This window comes from Clarias gariepinus, chromosome 12 (assembly GCF_024256425.1).
Source record: "Clarias gariepinus isolate MV-2021 ecotype Netherlands chromosome 12, CGAR_prim_01v2, whole genome shotgun sequence".
Taxonomy (NCBI): Eukaryota; Metazoa; Chordata; class Actinopteri; order Siluriformes; family Clariidae; genus Clarias; species Clarias gariepinus.
This window is the reverse complement of record NC_071111.1, coordinates 6,589,515-6,608,716: the sequence shown is the minus strand read 5'-3', so window position 1 is coordinate 6,608,716 and position 19,202 is coordinate 6,589,515. Positions and strand designations below refer to the sequence as shown.

The window sequence follows — 19,202 nt, the reverse complement described above, 5'->3', positions numbered from 1 at the left end:
CTTAATAAAGTTTGAACACTTGATAAATATTTTGCGCACAGTTTTTGTTAGTTTGATTAGCAATGAACTAACGGAGAAAAAAACAGAAACAATAATCTATTATTATTATTATTATTATTATTATCATTATTATTATTATTATTATTACTGGTTATAGTACCTTGGAGAGCACTATATATACTGTATCTCCAATGCCGAAGCTTTTTTTTCCAAACCTAAATTAAAAATAAATTAATAAATAAATAAATCTAGACTGTATATGCACTGTGACACGGATTAGACCTTGTTTTCAGAGCTCATTCGTGGTCGGCGTTTTATTTTTCTTAAAATGGAAGTGGAAAGCGCAAACGCGTGACGCAGCGCTGCGCCCACGGTGTCCGCGCTCCTGCACCGCATTTACATAAAGATCTCACGATTTCCCGGCGTATATAAATCGCTGGTTACATGACAGCACATAAGGAGAAGCCTGAAGCCAAGACAAAGCTGAGAAAAGTCTGCAGTAGAGACGTGAAATGAAGACGGAGAGCGTGGCGCAGAGTGTGCCCTTCAGCGGCAGAAAGCGGAGTCTCATCGAGGACGCGCGCAGGGACAGGGAGAGGGAGAGGGACAGGGAGAAGGACAAAGAGAGAGACAGGGAGAGAGACAGGGGAAGCACAGCCACAGCATCTCCGGGTCCATCGCGCAGCGGGGACAACGTGGTGTTTGAAGAAAAAAGCGGGAAAGTGACTCTCCATCTCGTCTTTACGCAAAAGAACGACAGAAATGCTGGCCTCTTCAAGGCTGGGAAAGTCTTCGAGGTGAGGCACTGACAAGGCGCTCTAAAATCATCTAAAATCTAAAATATCAATAGGCAAAAAAAAACAAAAAAAACAAACAAACACCTATCTCCTAGTTCTTTTTTTTTTGCATCATTTACTTCCTGCTGGAAGAAAAGAGTACTAAACTGCACATTTCCTTATCTTTGTGGCAGTGGCATCAAGTGTGAGAGCTTTCATCTTCTTTCCTATGTTTTTTATAACTTTAACATTATATGAGATACATAAGTAAACCGCAACTGTTTGAAGTAAACTTTTAAATCATTTTAAATAAGGCACAAGCGGTGCGCTTTTAATGTACCATCCTAGCATTAAGGAGAGGTACAGGTTAGAGTGTGTTTGATACACAAAATCAGATCTATGCGTGTGTTGTGTAGGATTTGTTAGTCTGAGATTCAAGATTTTTCCCCATAAGACTGTAATAAATGTATAGAAATGAATAAATGCATACAAATATTTATCAATAAATGCTTTATAAATAACCTTTTAATTGTGACGAAACATCTAAAATATTCCTTACTGCATATTTAAAGAACTAATAAGATATAGACCAATAATAATCATATTATTATTATTAGTTTAAGAACCCCAGTGTATTATTGAAGTATTCGTGTGGTATGTGCTTATTTATGGTGTGTTTAAATTAAGAGGTTTTTAATAAATTAGTGTATCAATATAGTCCACAGGATACACTTCTAATCCTGATTCGTAACTATTACAAAAAAAAAAAAAAAACCTTTTCAGACACACAAAAATAAATAAATAGAGCTAAAATAGAGATATTTTTTTCTCATGCGCTTTTCCCCGCATATTTCGCATTTGTAATCCCACTCGGAAGTTAAGTAATACAGCTTTCTAAATCTTTTAAGGGGATACAGTCCACATATGATGTCTTGGTGCAGATTTCAGCCAATATACCAAGAAAAAGCGTCTGTTGCCAATTGCCGATCAATTCTGAAAACGCATAAATAAAAAAAAAAACTTAGACTTAGATCGGATCGATCTGCTCCAGTCAACTTTAATACATGATATTTCTTATGAAACCTGATTCACTCGGCAATCCGTGTTGAAAAAAAAACATGTAGAGTGATTTCTGTAGATAAGCGAAATTAAGTTAACTGCACCTTGATGTGCAATTTTACGTGTGGCGTAAAAATAGTACCGTGAAAATAGTTTTATTTGTGTAAAGAACAGGATAAAAGTGAAAATGAAACTGAATCTGTGCGTAATGGCAAAATATTTAATAATGAGAATAACATATTTTGATGTCTTGGTGAAAAATTTTCCAGATATGGCAAATGATTATTATTTTTTCGAAAACAGTCAATCAATTTTAGGAATGCATGCTGCATTAAGGCTCGTATATTTACCAATCTGCTGCGGCCAACTTGATATTTCATGTAAAAAATCATTCACGCGTTGTGTTGCTTTGGGGGGGGGACTTGCAGATAGATTAGGTTATTAGGTTATTGATTGTTATTTTAAAAGGTTTAGCAGCTCTTTAATACAGAATCATCATTAAAAATTATTATTATTATTATTATTATTATTATTATTATTATTTCTCTGTCTAATTAAAGACCTTTGAGGCAAAGTTGCTGCACCTGGAGAGCCGTGCAGCTCGGAGGTGTAAGAAGATGCCCTCCGATGAGCTGGAGTTCTTCATGCAGTGTGAAGTGCACAGCGCTGACACCGACACCTTCATTAACGCGCTCAGAAGAGTGGCAGATGAAGTGCGGCTTCTGCAGGACGACCGGGGTGCGTAAACTTTTGGACAATAATTTATAAAGATCAGGGAGAATAAAGATTGACGCCGCCCTGAGTTAAATGGTTTGTAGTTTTGGATCCCGACATGGAATAAGGAATATTCTTGACGTTTTAAAACTGAGTGCTCTTGCTTTAAACAGGATTTAATTAAATCGCGCCTTTAACTGCGACAAATCTCCTTTTAAACTGCAGTTTTGCCAAAGTAATATTTCGATGTACCTGGTTTTCGTTTTGTCCGTTTATGCTTTTTTTTAACCACCATATTATTTAAATCTTAGAACATGTCAAAAAAGGTTTTAAGCCCCTCCCACTTAACAACCATTGTTCTTTAAATCTTAGGTTTTTATTTATAACTTCCTATAAAAAAAATAGTCAAATAAAATACTCAACTGTACTTTAAATAGACTTTAAGGTAACTAATAAATACCATATAGAAATCACACAAAATACTCTGGAATAAATGTTTATATATATAAAAAAAAAATTCTGCTAATTCAATATAATAGGCTATTTAAATTTCTGCCTTGGTAAATGACTGAGGCAAATCCAACAAACTAAATGAAAGCAAAAATGTCTTTCCTCATGGTCTTCTTTGCTGTGGTTTGCTTGGTGTAGCAGAAGTCCAGTGTTGAAACCATTAACATCATACATTTAAACCCCCACACTTTAGAAATCAAATTTAAAAATGCAAAAATAAACAATCGTAAATAAATCGTAAATCGTTTCTTTGTGGGTTTTAACAATGTGTACATAACAGATCAGGTTCCATTCCAACCATGTACTATGTATCTTTAACTATTTAACCCTGAACAGCAAAACATATATTCTTGATCTTTATTTATAAGGCAAGAACACTTAATTATATTTGTCCTGAGTATGCCAAAGTATACTTAAGTTTGGGCCAAAGTATGCTGAAACATTTGTGTATACAGGTTCAATTATATTTGTGTTAAGTATATCTCTGATATGTACATAAAAAGTGAACTGAAAGCATACTTACTCAGCTACAAGAAGTATACTATTGGCACACTTGTATAAACTTCTTATTTGGTAAGGAATTGATCAGTTAATTAGCACCAATAAGGTGAATAAAAATCAGAGGGGTGACTCTGTGGTAATAATTCTGCTAGTAGCAGTCCTCTCCGTAATTGTCTCCGTACAAAATTAAACAATAATTCACTTCCCAGTGGAATAGGAGAACGAGTGTTTGTTGGAACTCAGTGCTCAGAGATTGCAATGCTGCTGGCAGTGCTACTGTCCAGGCAGAGGGCCTCATCAGTCCCTATGCTTAGAATGACTCAACAGTCCTTCAGCAAGCAAACACTTTGTTTCTGAAGTAGAAAAAATGGTCAAGCATAAGCATTTGAGGAAAATTATAAGGAATTGTGATGGCTAGATGACTGGCTCAAAGCGACTCCAAAACTGCAGCTGGTCAGGACACACCAAAAGTGATCCAAGGAGGGAGAACCATGGAAACAGTGACACAGTTATGGTTGGCCATAACTTTAGTTGCTGAAAAGGTTAATGCTGGCTCCCTTAGAAAGGCGTCAGAACACATACTGTAGTGCGAAAGATGGGATCTATTCAATATTAGGTGGGTGGTCAAAATATAATGGTTGATCGGTGTATGCATGGTTTGTGCATTTTTATTAGTACTTGTTGACTCTTTTAATCTCATTCAATTAATATCAACTCCAATAAATCAGAAGGTTCATACACTAGATCTTGTGCTCTCATCTGGTTTAAACTCTCAATCTTTAACCCTATTGCTACTTGTGTAGCAAACCTGTGAGAAACCTGTGAGAACTGTAAAGTACAGTGAAACCTCGGACTGCGAGTAACGCGGTTTGCGAGTGTTCCGCAAGACGAGCAAAGATTTTTAATAAATTTTGACTTGGAAAACGAACAAGTCTTGGTTTACAAGTACCGAGTATCATAAATCACGCATGCGCTTCTTATTTTTTTACGCCAATCGTCACGTGATCACAACTGAGCCAATGGTTTTTCTCTCAATTTTTTCATTATACATGCTTTCCTTGGCACCACCTTTAAGAAACAGAAAATTCTTTATCGCTGTCAAAAAATGTTACCTTCATGTGTACTAGGCAGCCTATTTAACTGTCTTGATATAAAAAAAAACCTTTTGGAAATAACCAAAAACACAACTGAAGTACTGTACTGTAATTGTATTTGATCCCACTAGATTGGTTTTCCAGTCTAGTTAATTTGCTTGGTTCTTATGTTTGTACAATAAAGTTAAAAATATTGGTGTATTTCTGGATATATGATGCACATAGGCTTTGGAATAATCTCCTGGATAACATTATGTATGCTCCCACTATTTATAATTTAAAACGAAAGCCAAAGCCCCGTCTTTTTTCAGCTTCTTTCAGTCTATTAAAGGTTCTTTGTTTTTTTTTTATTACCTTTAATAATTAAGATTTTTAAAAACATACATTTCATAAATTTTTTCTTGTTTATTTACATTATTCATCCATTTTTATGCTTTTATTTACTTCACTGACTTTTATTTACTTTTTATTTTATTTAGTTTTGTCCTAGGTATTTTTGCTCTCTAAGATTATTTACATTGATTGTGTGTATAGGCATTCCACTGAGAAAAAACAAACAAACATTAGGACCATTACTTGTTACCGGTTACCCACAGAATAGTCTTTAAAGTGTAACTACTAGCTTATAAATCACTTAGTAAAAAGGGGTCAAAATATATTGCTCATGTCCTCATAGAATATTAACCCAGCAGGGCTCTGAAATCTTTAGGAAGCAGTCAGCTGGTAGAGTCTCGAATAAGAAGTAACCACACACAGATGGAACCAGTTTTTGGTAGATGATAAATGTGCCCCAACTCAAGCTAGCTTTAAAATTAAATTGAAAACTCAGCTGTTTTCTAGGACATTTGATTGTTTGATTTCTCTGCTTATTACTGCACCGTAACTGCACTACATTGGTGTTTCTTATGTACAAAGCCTGCTCGACTATGACACAGTCATGAAAAAGGACAACCAACACTTCATGCCTAAAATGAACACAATCCATGACTGTGAATTCTTTTACAAATGTGCAGGGAGAGATAGTTAAAGCTTTCGTGACAGGTCTTTATGAGCCAGCACAAAACTGTGACTTCGGACTGCTGAAAGAGGAGCAAGTGAGGAAGAGAACTGAGTTCTGGACAAATAAGTTTCCCAAAAACTGCAACTGAAGCTCACCTTGGAAAGAGCCATTCAAATCTCCAGACAGAGAGAAGGGGTGAAACTGCAAAGTGATGGTCGAGAAGACTACTGCTCAGTGGGACCTGCAGAACAGCAGTTAAAGAGCACATGTGGCAACACAATCCCCCACAACCAAACAGAATGCAGTGAGTTGAGTGAAATAAGTTGCTTTGGGTGTAAATCAGAATACTACCCAGCTCCAAACAAAAGCTATAGAGAATGTAGGAAAAATCACAAGAAATGGTATCACAAGTCCCGGTTTGACCTGAACGCTCCTTGTATATAATCTTCTCATCCTTAGTTAATGTATATGAGCTGTTAGGACTTGTAGGTATACATATGAATTATGATTGATGTTGCCAGACAGCAGTCGGGCTGGTCTGAGTATTATCAAAACTGCGATCTACTGGGATCTCTAGGGTTTGCAGAAAATGGTTGGAAAAAGAGGAAATATCCAGTAAGGGCAGTTCATTAAAATGCTTAAAATTGTTGATGTCAGGGGTCAGAGGAGAATGGTCAGGCTGGTTTGAGCTGATAGACAGGAAACTTTAACACAAAGTAACAATTGAGACATGCTGAAGAGCATCTCTGAACACACAACATGTTGAACCTTGAAGCTGATGGGCTACAGTAGCAGAAGACCGCACCAGGTGACACTTTTTGAAGTGTCTTAATTAAAATGAAATCCATTTAACTCTTTTTGTCTATACTTGCATGTGATAAACTATATGTATAATCTGAACATTACTGTTTTTTACTATTTTATCATTTCAGTTCCCTGGTTCCCACGAAAGATCAGCGATCTGGACAAATGCACTCACGTAATTACAAAGTACGACCCTGACATCGATCAAGACCACCCTGTATGTAACTTTTAATTGTATCATGAGTTATATGAGGAATAAGGGATAAGATACTGTATGTCATGCTGTTATGAGAAATAATCAAAAACATATGACATGATGAATCATACAGTAAGTTACTGTTACTATGTTAAAATTAAATATTCTCTTGTAAGAGCATCTGCAGAAGTGTTAGGCTGCTCTTATACCACAGCAATTTGCCAATAATTAATTTTTTCAATCATTTAATAAACAACACTTTATACTTTTTTTATTTATAGTTGCATTTAATGTTATTTAATGTCCACAAAACTAATCCCTGTTTATGTTTACATTATAGCAGCTATTAAACGCTATTAAATCCCCTTTCAAGTATCTACTGTAGAACTCGTAGTGCTGTGTTATTAATGTATTTGATGTGAACAGAAACTCAGTGTGATAAAGCCTGCAGTAATTTAGCTTTCTGTTCAATCCAGGGGTTTAACGATGCAGAATACAGAAAACGGAGAGCGTTAATCTCTGAATTGGCTTTCAACTATAAACAGTAAGTCAAATCATAATGATTTAGAGATGCTACGTTCACAGTAAATCCCCAGTATGGAAAGAACATCCTTTTTAATACAGTAAATGAGTGTATGTAATACTGTGTATTACAGTGAATATAATGCTTTTTTTCTAATGTAAATAAAAATGTAAATATGTACAGTATAATCATTTTTATTTTCATTTTTCGCAGCGGCGACCCTTTACCATATGTTGAATATACTCCAGAAGAGGTTGCCACTTGGTGGGTTTCATATAATAAACCAAATAGCTTATGCAAAACCTTTTTTTTGTTGTTGTTGCTCTTTTGTTGCCTTAGGGTGTGCAAATGTAACTATATTAGTAGTAGTAGTGGTCGTAGCAGCAGTCAACAAATTGATTTTAACAAGGTCATTTTAAAGTTTTTTGAAATGTAGTTTCCATTTACATAATTAATAAATCAATCAACAATATTTTTTTAATTACCTAAAACTTTAAAAGCCAAAAATTTTAACTCCGCAAGTCGATGTCCAGTGTGTAGTCCGAGCATGATCCTGATCCTGACAGGTTTTATATTTTCTCAGGAGAGATGTATACAGGACTTTAACCTCCATCTATCCGACTCACGCATGCAGACAGTTCCTGGACGGCCTGCAGCAGCTGGAGAAAGAGTGCGGCTATGGAGAGGACAAAATCCCTCAGCTTAGAGACGTGTCCAGTTTCCTGAAAGGTAACCTCTGTTAGGACTGTCATGTCAGCTGAGAAATAGAGGCTTGGATAAGCATTTCTATAAAGTACACTATATCGCCAAAGTTTGTCTCCTAACCGACATATACAGGACTTCAAGGATCTCAAGAGACCCTGATTGGAAAACCCTGTTAAACAGCTTTGGGATGAACTTGATCCAACACCAGAGCCTGATCTCACTAATGCTCTTGTAGCTGAATAAACACAAATCCCCACACCACACATACTTTTGGCAAAAAGCGTAATTCTGGTTCCATCAAAAACCATGTTTGACCTACATGCAACTTAAGGATCACATACAATGAATATAAATACAATATTAAGTTTGTGAAAATTACCATGCAGAAGGAACTATCAAAGCAAGCCCAGAAAAGGAAGATGTCGTGGTTTGTTGAGAAAATACATCCCAAACATTAAACATGGACAATAAATCTAATCTAATCAAAATGGAAAGAATTAGGAACAGCCAGTCTGGAGGAGGCCTTCATGTGTCACCTCATCAAACAGTAATAAGCAGAAAGTAAGAACAAAATGAAGGGCATCTACTGACATCTACTGTTGCATTAGTAAAATACATGCCATTTGTATTTTTTTATGTGAGAAACGTGTGCACACAATCAGATGTCAGTCAGTAGAAGATGGGTTTCTTTTCAAGTCAAGATTTTGTACTTACGTTTTCTCAGATAGTTTATATCTCTTCACATGTGTACTCGGCACAATTTGCTGAGAAAATCTGTGAAAAGCCAGCCCTTACAGCAAGGACCTTCTGTGGGTTACCTTTCTTATGGAGGGTGTCAACGGTCATCTTCTGGACAACTGTCAAGTCACAAGTCTTCCCCATGCTTGTACTGAACTAGACCGAAAGATACACAGTATTTATACTGTGTGAATAGTGATTTACGCAAACTCGAAAATAAATATTCTACCATTGTGTTTTGAGATATTGGATATTTGATTTTCATGAATTGTAAGCCATACTTATCAAAATGCATTTTGCACTTTACATGCATTGAATCTAGAATATATGAGCTTGATTTTTGAATTACGTTAAAAAACAAACAAAAAATTTAACAATATTAAAATTTCATTGTCATTACTAATGTCAGTCCAGTATGAGTGAAGTTTGTTACAATACTCTCTCACCTATGAAGAACTGTCAGTTAAATTACCCATATGTTTATCTGCTGCTACTGTGTGTAACGCTGTGTATGTATAAGATCCGATTCAGTTCCACCCTATAATATTTAGTTTAAACTATTATATGCTGATTTGCAAGACAAATATTATTGCAGCAGATGATACTTATGACATATATGTGTTTTTAGAAAAGACAGGCTTCCAGCTGCGCCCAGCCATGGGATTGCTGTCTGCACGTGACTTCCTGGCGAGTCTGGCATTCAGGGTGTTCCAGTGCACACAGTATATTCGCCATTCCTCATCACCCATGCACTCACCAGAACCGTAAGTCCCCTTGTGCATTCTACATTACAATTCAGTCACACAGACAGAAGCAAACACAAGCTAACCTCGTTTTATTTACTCAAATTTAGAGACTGCTGTCACGAGCTGCTCGGACACATCCCCATGCTTACAGACAAGGAATTCGCTCAGTTTTCACAGGTATTAACTTTTCATTTTACAGCTTTTCTTTTTTTAAATAAATATTTAAGCTTTTATCAGCTTTTAATAATTACTTTACAGTACATACTGTATACAGGTAAAAAGTTTTTTGTGCCAGTCCATTTTTGTTGTTTTGCAAGGGTGGAATAAACTATACTCAAATAGCAGTAAAAGTAAAAGTGAATTTTATTCAAAAGTAGATGTGGCTAAAAATCAATTTAAAAATCTAAATATAAACATATTATTAATTTAAATAATTCTTGCTTTTTTTTTGGGGGGGGGATTATTTTCTGAAAAAATGGAATTGTCTCAATGGAATATGAAATTTGCTGTCAAAATGTTTATATATGAAATCATTGTTGTTTTTTGTAAGTCAATTCAGCTTTTTATTATTATTATTATTTTGCATAAGGGGGAATAGATAATAACTTCACTTAAATACCAGTATAAGTCTTAGTCAAAAACTTAATCAAAAGTAAATGTGGTTAAAAGTCTACTTAAAAAAAAAATTCTAAGAAAATGTAAATTTAAACATATTTAAGTACTGTACCTATTTAATACCTGATCAAAAGTTCAAGTTTTGTTTAACTTAATACCATAATATGTGATATGTGAAAATATATATTTTTAAATTTGGCATCCTGGATAGCTAACATTTAATAATCCTGTTGGAAGGAATGGGCAATTATATTAGCAATGAAAAATAACTAGCACATTTACTAAAATTAAAACTAACTTTCTTCATGCTTATTAGATTATTTGGTAAAATTCACCAAAAGTTATCACTAGCTTAAAAATTAAATTATTTCTGTTTCAGTGAATAATAATACACTGATGTGTAAACCTAGTCCAACTCAGATGTGTTGGACTAATGGTACTTAGTTATTAACCTAGTTAACCCAGTGTAAGTATGTATCCAATGTTGTAAACATTAAAGCACTTTTTGTAAGTCGCTCTGGATAAGAGCGTCTGCCAAATGCCTAAATGTAAATGTAAATGATGTGAATTATACTAATTGTCCTTTCCTTCTTAAAAAAAAAACGTACTACTTTGAAAGTTAAAATAAAAAGAGAATTTAAGGAAAATATTACTTTTTTTGTAAAAGTAAATAGGGAAATATAAACCTTAAAAAATTAGTAGTGGAGTAATTACTAATGTATGTCTTTGTGTGTGTAATCTGCAAATTTAGTGCAGAAAACGAACATGTGCACTTCTATTTTAAATTTTTCTCTTCACAGGAGATTGGACTGGCTTCTCTTGGAGCATCTGATGAGGACATTGAAAAGCTGTCTACTGTAAGCAAGGAGCTTTTATTATAATGATAATTATGTATGAGTAGTACAAATTATGCATTATTTCAGTAAATGGTGTGATAAGTTAATGTAAAAATACTTGAAACAGTATATTTGCAATAAAAAATAGAAGAAATATTTAAATCTACTACTGTACATCTAGTTGTTTGTTAAGGAATTACGTGCAATTTTCTTTTTTTACACTCAAATTTACTACAGGGCTGCAAAACCTTAATGCAAAATAATAAAATATTTAACTCAGTGTCTATGTTCTCACTTCCTTCTACAGCTCTACTGGTTTACGGTTGAGTTTGGGCTCTGCAAGGAGAATGGAACAGTGAAGGCATATGGTGCCGGACTTTTATCCTCCTACGGAGAACTTATGGTGAAAGAATTTTAAAAAATCACAATATGATTATAATATGAGATAAACAGTTTAATTTAATTGTCTGATTAATATTAAATGTGTATGCGTAATCTTTTAAATAACTAATGTTCTTAGTTAAATTTATTGCAAGAAAAATACCTAAAATGAATAGATGCATTGTCCATTTGTAATTTTAAAAATATCTAATGTATAAAGATTTTGAGACAGTTTTTAAAATAGGTTTTTTTTTTTGTTGTTGTTGTTCCTGAAGTATGCGCTCTCTAATGAACCCCAATACAAGCCGTTCCTCCCTGCTGAGACAGCGGTCCAGTCGTACCAGGACCAGACGTACCAGCCCATCTACTTTGTCTCTCAGAGTTTTGAGGATGCTACGAACAAGATGAGGTGATGCCTTAAGGAGAAGGTGTAGAGGGTTGGGTTAGGGGCAGGACCGAGGAACAGACTTTAAATCTGGGAAAGAGAAGAACCATTTTACAATGAAGCTAATCTGGGAAAGTTTAATAGAGACATTTGTATTTATTTAACCTTAAAAAAAAGAGTATTTTAGTCCTCACTTAAAATGTAGATTGTTGCTTAAGACTTTATTGCAGAAGACACAAACATTGCGGTAGGGCTTTTTGAAAATGTATTTCCTGACTTTTAATACTCATATTATTTAAGATTATTTAAGATTTAAGATCAGCTTTTAAATATTTAATAAATATTAAATATCTCTAAATATCTATAATAAATAAAATGGTTATTACCAAAACAATAGCAGTTTAAAAATGATAATAATTTAACGACTTTTTGAATAAATAAAACTTAGAATAAACTGTAATACTTAAAAAAAAAACACATTTTCAGGAACTGTTTTAAAAGGTTTAATACATAAATATATCAAATATTTAAATAGTTAATAATATTTGATTAACAAATATAACAAACTAAAACAAGTAAATTTAATCGTTTTTTCAAATAATTGTTAGAGTAAATGTTCAGTAGGTAAAATTATTAAGTAAAATGTTAATGTTTAAAAATAAATAATAAAATAATTTTGAATTTAACAAGAAATAATAAAATGTACCATTTAAAAAAATACTTAATGCAAATGTGTAGATACTTTTATAACATTTAATAATGTTTTTTTTATCAAATAATAATAAAATGTGTGAAATGTTGACCGTTGATGATGTTTGTTGTCCAGGCAGTACTCCTCCAGCATCCAGAAGCCATTCTCTATAAGATACGACCCGTACACCTGCTCCATGGAGATCCTGGACGAGCCGGCTAAGATCCAGAACGTTCTGGGCCAAATGAACGAGGAGCTGAAGATTCTGCACAGTGCGTTGGAGAGACTCGGCCAGAGACGAGCCTGAAAGCCTGGTTTTACTTTAATCCCACATTAATCACACTGACATGGAGAATATTAATTCCAAATACACACAGAGTGTAAATATGTCTGCCTTTCATCCTGCACACTGTTCTTCAGTAGTTTTTAGGTGTGTGTGTGTTGTGTGTCTAAGAGATATACTATTTGCACTTAATAAATCTTTATTTTTGACTATTCATACTGCAATTGTGTTGAGTTTTACATTTAGATTTTCCTGTTTGATTCGAAGTGTGATCTTTATTGAATAAACATCCTCAGGATGAAACAAGGAAATTCAAGTAATTTCTTCCTGGGATTAATTCTTTACATTTTGGGTTTTTAATTCTTCCCTTAATAAATAAAATTTGCATGAAAGTATAACAGCGCCAAAATTCCTTAAAGCAAAACAGCATACTGAATCACATGAAGTGAAAAAATTCTTGCCTGTAATTTTTTTTTTTCAAACTGCTTTAAAGTTTTTTTTCAGTTAATGTGATTCAGTATGCTGTTTTGCTTTGAGGAATTTTGGCGCTGTTATACTTCCATAAATTTGATCTTTAAATCAGTTCTTAAACTTCCAATGCATGGATTGTCAGTTAACATCACTATCACTGTGTTGTTGGTCTTTCGGCTGCTCCCGGTGAGGGGTCACCACTGCACAAATACAAGCTTGGCCCAGATTTTTATGCCGGATGCCCTTCCTGACTCAACCCTCCTATTTTAACTTAGCTTGGGATCGCCACTGCATTCGGTGACTGGGGTTTGGGCACTGGCTGGGAATCGAACCCGGGCCTTCCACATGAAACATGAAACGGAAAACACCTACCTAAATGGTGGCTCAGGCTACATAGACACTACTGTATAACCATGACAGTCCTGCTCAGTCCTAGCTACAATAAGCTATTATTAGGTCAGTATTATTATTAGGGTCCAAACACTACGACAACAACCCTATGTTGTTATAGGTTGTGAAGGGCCCTATTGTTATTCTAAGGATTTTTTTTCAAAGGTTCTTTGGGGGTTCATCTTAAGATGCTCAGAAAGTCATGAAAAATCAGCAGACAGAATCTGTCTTCTCTCAGCAGAGTTTTTGATATCTCATATCAGTCAGACATGGTGATGCCTTAAAATAATGCCAAAATTGGCTAAGTTCTCAAGTGACATCATAATGAGTGGCAGCATAATGTAATGATTTTTCTCAGGATCTGGGGCTTTTTGGAGGTCTTAACATGCTCAAAAAGCACACAGCTTGTGTAGGGCACCTGGGCGGCAGTGTGGGAGGTGCTTGGGCCCAATCATCTTTGCTTTGCAACTTTAATTATTATTATTAAAATAAAAATAAAAAATAATAATAATATAAATTTACAGTCAGGTGCATATATTTTGGCATTCAGCATTTATACACCACCACATTGAGTTCAAGATTGAGTTCAACTCTCAGGATGTGAGTAAGGTCAAGGCTTTCAACAACTCAAGGTGTTTGACAAAAGTGAGGCATTACTTATTGAGGAATTACAGCCATTTTCATTACCCCACCCCTTCCAATTTCTTTGCAATGAGAAAGTCTTAGGTAGCATTTACTGTAGTTTTGCAGCATTTCGTCTGAATCTGGGCAGAGAGTATAGACCTATACACTTCAGAATGTATCCTGCTACTTTTATCAGCAGTCAGGTCATCAATAAACACCAGTGATCCGCTTCCACTGGCAGCCGTACACACTTATGCCATAACACTGCCTAAACCATGTTCGACAGACGAGGTGATATGATTTGAATCATCAACTGTTTTTTTCTTTATTCATACTTTTCTCTAATTTAGTTAATTTTGGTTTCATCAGCCCCAAGAATCTGGCAAAGTTTTTGTTTCGCAAAGTCTAATCTGGCCTTTCTGTTCTTGAGCGTTACCAGTGACCAGTGTACGTTGTTGTAAAGTGTCTGTATTTACTTCTTTACTTTCATAATGACACACTTACATCCTCAAGAGGTTACTTGATCTACCTAAATGTTTTGAAGAGATAAATTTTTTCCATGGACAGAATTCTGCAGTCATCCACTTTAGTTGTTATAGTTGTTAGTTGTTTTATATATATATAGTTAAATGCAAATCTTTTATCTGCGTAATTAGTCATGGAGTATCGAGGGAGCAGGCCACACCTCGCCAAGCAACTACTTGTCAGCAATTTGTTCCATTATTTACGAGCTCCCACAATAGATGTCTAAGAAAACTTTGCTGTAATTCTTGAATGGTTGAAGCCACATTTTGTCAGAACCCTTGAATTAAAGCTGAAAGACATCTTCAATGTTCCATTTCAAATTGAATGTGGTGGTGTACGAAGGGCCAAGAGTTCCCTTACTCAACCCTATACCCTAATTCATTTATTTATTTATTCTTCAAAATGGAGTCACATACCAGGAAGTCATACAAATTTCCTCAAGATCCTAAAAAAAAGAAAGTTGAGCCCTCACATTGTGTTTTCTGTATTTTAAAGTATATTGTGATGTAAATCTCTGTAAAAGAACAATCCTGTTAAAGTCAGATGGCAAATTATAAAATTACTGTAAAAAACAATTTTTTTTAAAATTAAGGACATAATTAGATTGTGCTAAACGCCTTCATAGTTTAGCATGAATGCTAGTTTACCACATTTTATGTTTTATAATTCAGTGTACAAATATCATAACCATATACCTCTTTAAAGATCTTCAGGTTAACCTTTTCAAACACTTATTATAATCTGTTAAATATCACGGTAAATAAAATAATATTACACAAGTTTGAGGTTAGTTCACCACACTGCTAATTCAGCAAACCAAAACAGGTCAAGTTTGGCTGATTAGCCTCGTGTCGAGGTGTTTTACTGCTGATGGATGATTTACGGTCGCAGTTTTTCGGGAGTACGAGCCACCGTGGCTCTTTTCCAAATCGGTTCTCCCGAGGAGTTTGCCTAGTAACTGTTCGCTTCAGTTCTTGAGTCCAAATAAGACCACCCTGCAGCACTGACCATAAAACCCAGCTGCTTCAGTTGATGCTGACGTCAAGGTTAAACCTGATAACTGCCATCTTTTAACATGAATCAAAAGAAATCTGGGATGTAAATAAAGAACTGGAAGACAAGATGATTTGCAAAACGAGCGAAAGATTTAAAAGAGAGCTCAAAAGAACATGAGTGATCAATCACAGCCCATATCTTATCTTACATGCTGAAAGATCCAGTCCGCAAATCCCCCTGTAAAACTGCAGGCTGCGTCCAAATCGAGCCAGGATCAAAACACATGTGCAATACCATGGCATTAAGATAAGCATGCTAGTGCGATTCTCGTCGTTCACGTCTATTTTACCCACAAACTCCCTAAATGTTGCTCCTAGTGAAAAAATTTTAAGAAAAGTCTTATAAATATGACGTTTTCTTAAATTTTCCCTTTAAATTTAGGATTAAATCTTAGTAAAGATATTTACAAACATTATGATTTTACTGTCTATTCTATTTTTACAAAGAGCGCATTTCAAGATCTTTACAGAGGTCAGAGGTTATTTTGTATTAAGCAATCACAGTCCTTGAATTGCTGCAACATCCCTAGCAATGGGGTCGACCACGCCTCCTCACTAAGATAAAGGTTTTCGTAAGACGTTTTCTAAATCACTTTTAGTCCAAGACTCCCAGCTACGGCATTTCAGGCTAAGTTAGGAGCTCTCTGAGAGAATTCTAAGAGGCTTTGTGAATACGGGCCCTGTGTTTATTATGATGACAGTGTGTTTTAGTGGCAACTCGGGAGTTCGAACAATAAGTTCACTGGAAATTTAAGAAGAACCTGAAACTTATTTATACCATAATTAACTGGTAACCGACTAAAATCTTGATCAATAAAGTGATTTATGTTGTCCATGTTTTAACTTAACCAACTCTTCCTGACTTATTAAGCCAAAACTTTTCATTCTCAGAAAAATCTGATCTTCTCAGCTGTAGCAAAGGAGTAACCACCAGATGGCAACCTTTGATTAGAATCACCTCAACACTTCTTCCTGATATCATGGCTCTTGTGAGAACCCTGGCTGCTGGTTCCCGACTCTTCATCCACTCTGGGAGTTATTATGTCCTTTGGAAAGACGTTTGTGTGTGTGTGTGTGTGGAGAGATGTGGCGGTGGTTGACGTCGACTTCTCACACACAGATGTTCCAGCGCTCGCTTCACACCACATTGGACTTGTTCAAACAAAGTCGGAGAACCTGGAGAGCAGTACCGTGTTATGCTTGAGGACGGTGGTTTTGCTGCTGCTCTCCAAGATACATAGAGCACCAACTAAAGAGTCGAGGTTCCCCTGAAACCTCCTCCTGTAAACCAGCCGTCTCAGCTGCGCTATAATGCCCACAGTCATGTACGTGCTCAGCACAATATGGCTGATTGTTGCACTCTGATTACGTGCACACGCATGCACTTACTGACTTATGTACCTTATGACCAACTTGTGTACTGATTAAGTATTCAGTTAATGATTGATTTAATTTATTAAATTAAATACTGACTTGTTTAATGACTGATTAACTGACCACAGGATTAACTTTCCTGAACTATTTACCTTACAACTGACTTAACTGAGTACTGACTTTCCTGACTCGTGTACCTAATAACTGACTCATAGACTGACGTAACTGACTTATGTATATAATTACAAATTCAAGTACTTGCTGACATATTAACTGACTTGACCAACTCATCTACCTAATGACTGACTCATATACTTACTTAACCTCCCTGAAAACTGACTTGACTAACATATATACCTACGCTACCAAATTACTTGTGCACTTAATGACTCACCGACTGACTTGACCAGCCAGTTTAATTATATAATGACTGATTTGTGTACTTATTGACTAATTAACTGACCTCAGTAATAAATTAACTGACATTTCTGAAATACTGACTTATTTGACTTGAAAAATAAATTTACTCACTTATTAACCAATGTCTGGTTTTTATACTGACATAACCGACATGTGCATATAACAACAGTCTCATGTAATGACTTTACTTGCTGGGTTTATTACTGACCCAAGTACTTACTGACTGAAATTTTTCCACTTTCTATCTTATTAAATGTGCTTACTAATTTGAGAATCAACAAGGCCATTTCTATTTAATGGCTATAGAACCTTTACTATCACTGGAGCGCCACCTCATGGTGCATCGCCCCATTTTACTCTTACTGTATGTGCGTGGTCAGCATTGAATGGCCTTCAAGAAGTCCAGATCTTAATCCATGTGATTTTTTCCCCCCTGTGGGGCAACACAAAGGAGGAGGTGTACAGGACAAAGGGTCGCACACCGGAGGACTTGGAGGCACAGATTCAGGAGGTTCTCAGCAACATCCCAAACGACTTTCTTCAGAAGGATGTGCATTCCATCCTGGTTGATGCCACCGGACATGCATACATTGAAATTTAAAGATTTGCTTTCATTTCTCCATGTCATAAAGTACATGTACAATTTGTTTCAACAAATTCGTATTAGAAATATGGACATAATTACCAATTTTTAATGCCTAGTTACTTTTCACCCACCCTGTACTTACTTATTAACTGACTTGTGTACTGACTGATTAATTTACTTCTTTATTAAATTTGTGTACTGATTAAAACTGACATTTTCACTTGCAAAGATATACTGACCATATGACTAATTTGCTGACTGAGAAACTTTTGTGCCCTAATAACGACTCATTAACTGACTTGCTGACTTACACTAGCGCTCAAAAGTTTGGGATCACTTGCAAATTTCTTTGTTTTTGTTCAGTGATTTATTTTCTACATTCTACAACAATACTGGGAATTTCAAAACTATGAAAATAACGCACACAATTAGGTAATTATGCAACAACAACAATAACAACAACAATAGTCAGTTGTTATTGTAAAGACACGGAGGTCAGCCTTTCTGGAATAGTTGTTGCAAGAACAGTATTGTCAAGTGCGTTAGCAAAACCCATCAAGCACCATGATGAAACTGGCCCTCATAAAGACCATTATTTAGAAGTCATTTAGAGTTACCGGCCTCAGAAATCACCAATTAACAAACAGCACCTCAGATTAGAGCCGTTATGAAGACTTTACGGAGCATAAAGTAGCAAATACATCTCAATATCAACTGTTTTAAAGATCATTGCATATTTTGAACACCTTCAGCATTGTTTTACTTCAATGTAGAAAGAAATAAAAATCAGGAACGACCATGGAGTTAGGAAGTGATACCAAACTTTTCAGCGGTAGTGTAAATGGGCATGCTTGTTAACTATGTAAATTACTGCACATATTATATTAGATCCTGTCTCATTTTAGTTGAAAGCTATAGAATTTTGTAATCTTTTAGAAAAAGTCACGCAACTTCTGTTTTTGCTACGACCATCCCTTATAACCAGCCTCCTACTTTTTCACTCCATGAGACCATGCCACAATTAATTACTCATTTACAAAACTGAGATTTTTGTTCCTGTTGTAAGGATTAAGAGTAATTGGTCCAAGCCTAGCATAAATGCCAATATTTACCCAGCTCATGCTGTCCTAAACAGTGTGTGAAAAGGAGCAATTTAAAAGTAGGTCAAGGTTTTCCCTTTCCTCTCCATTGATATATATT

The 19,202-nt window shown here is 35.3% G+C and overlaps 1 protein-coding gene across 1 annotated transcript; it reads left to right on the top strand.

Annotated features, from left to right (window-relative positions):
* Window positions 1-512: 512 nt before the first annotated feature.
* th2 (tyrosine hydroxylase 2) lies at window positions 513-12,581 on the top strand. Its single transcript, XM_053508585.1, has 12 exons — window positions 513-797; window positions 2,396-2,573; window positions 6,587-6,675; window positions 7,131-7,198; window positions 7,391-7,441; window positions 7,761-7,906; window positions 9,249-9,384; window positions 9,474-9,543; window positions 10,782-10,838; window positions 11,125-11,220; window positions 11,474-11,607; window positions 12,410-12,581. The coding sequence occupies exons 1-12, from the start codon at window positions 513-515 to the stop codon at window positions 12,579-12,581; spliced, it is 1,482 nt and encodes a 493-aa protein (XP_053364560.1).
* Window positions 12,582-19,202: the final 6,621 nt, after the last annotated feature.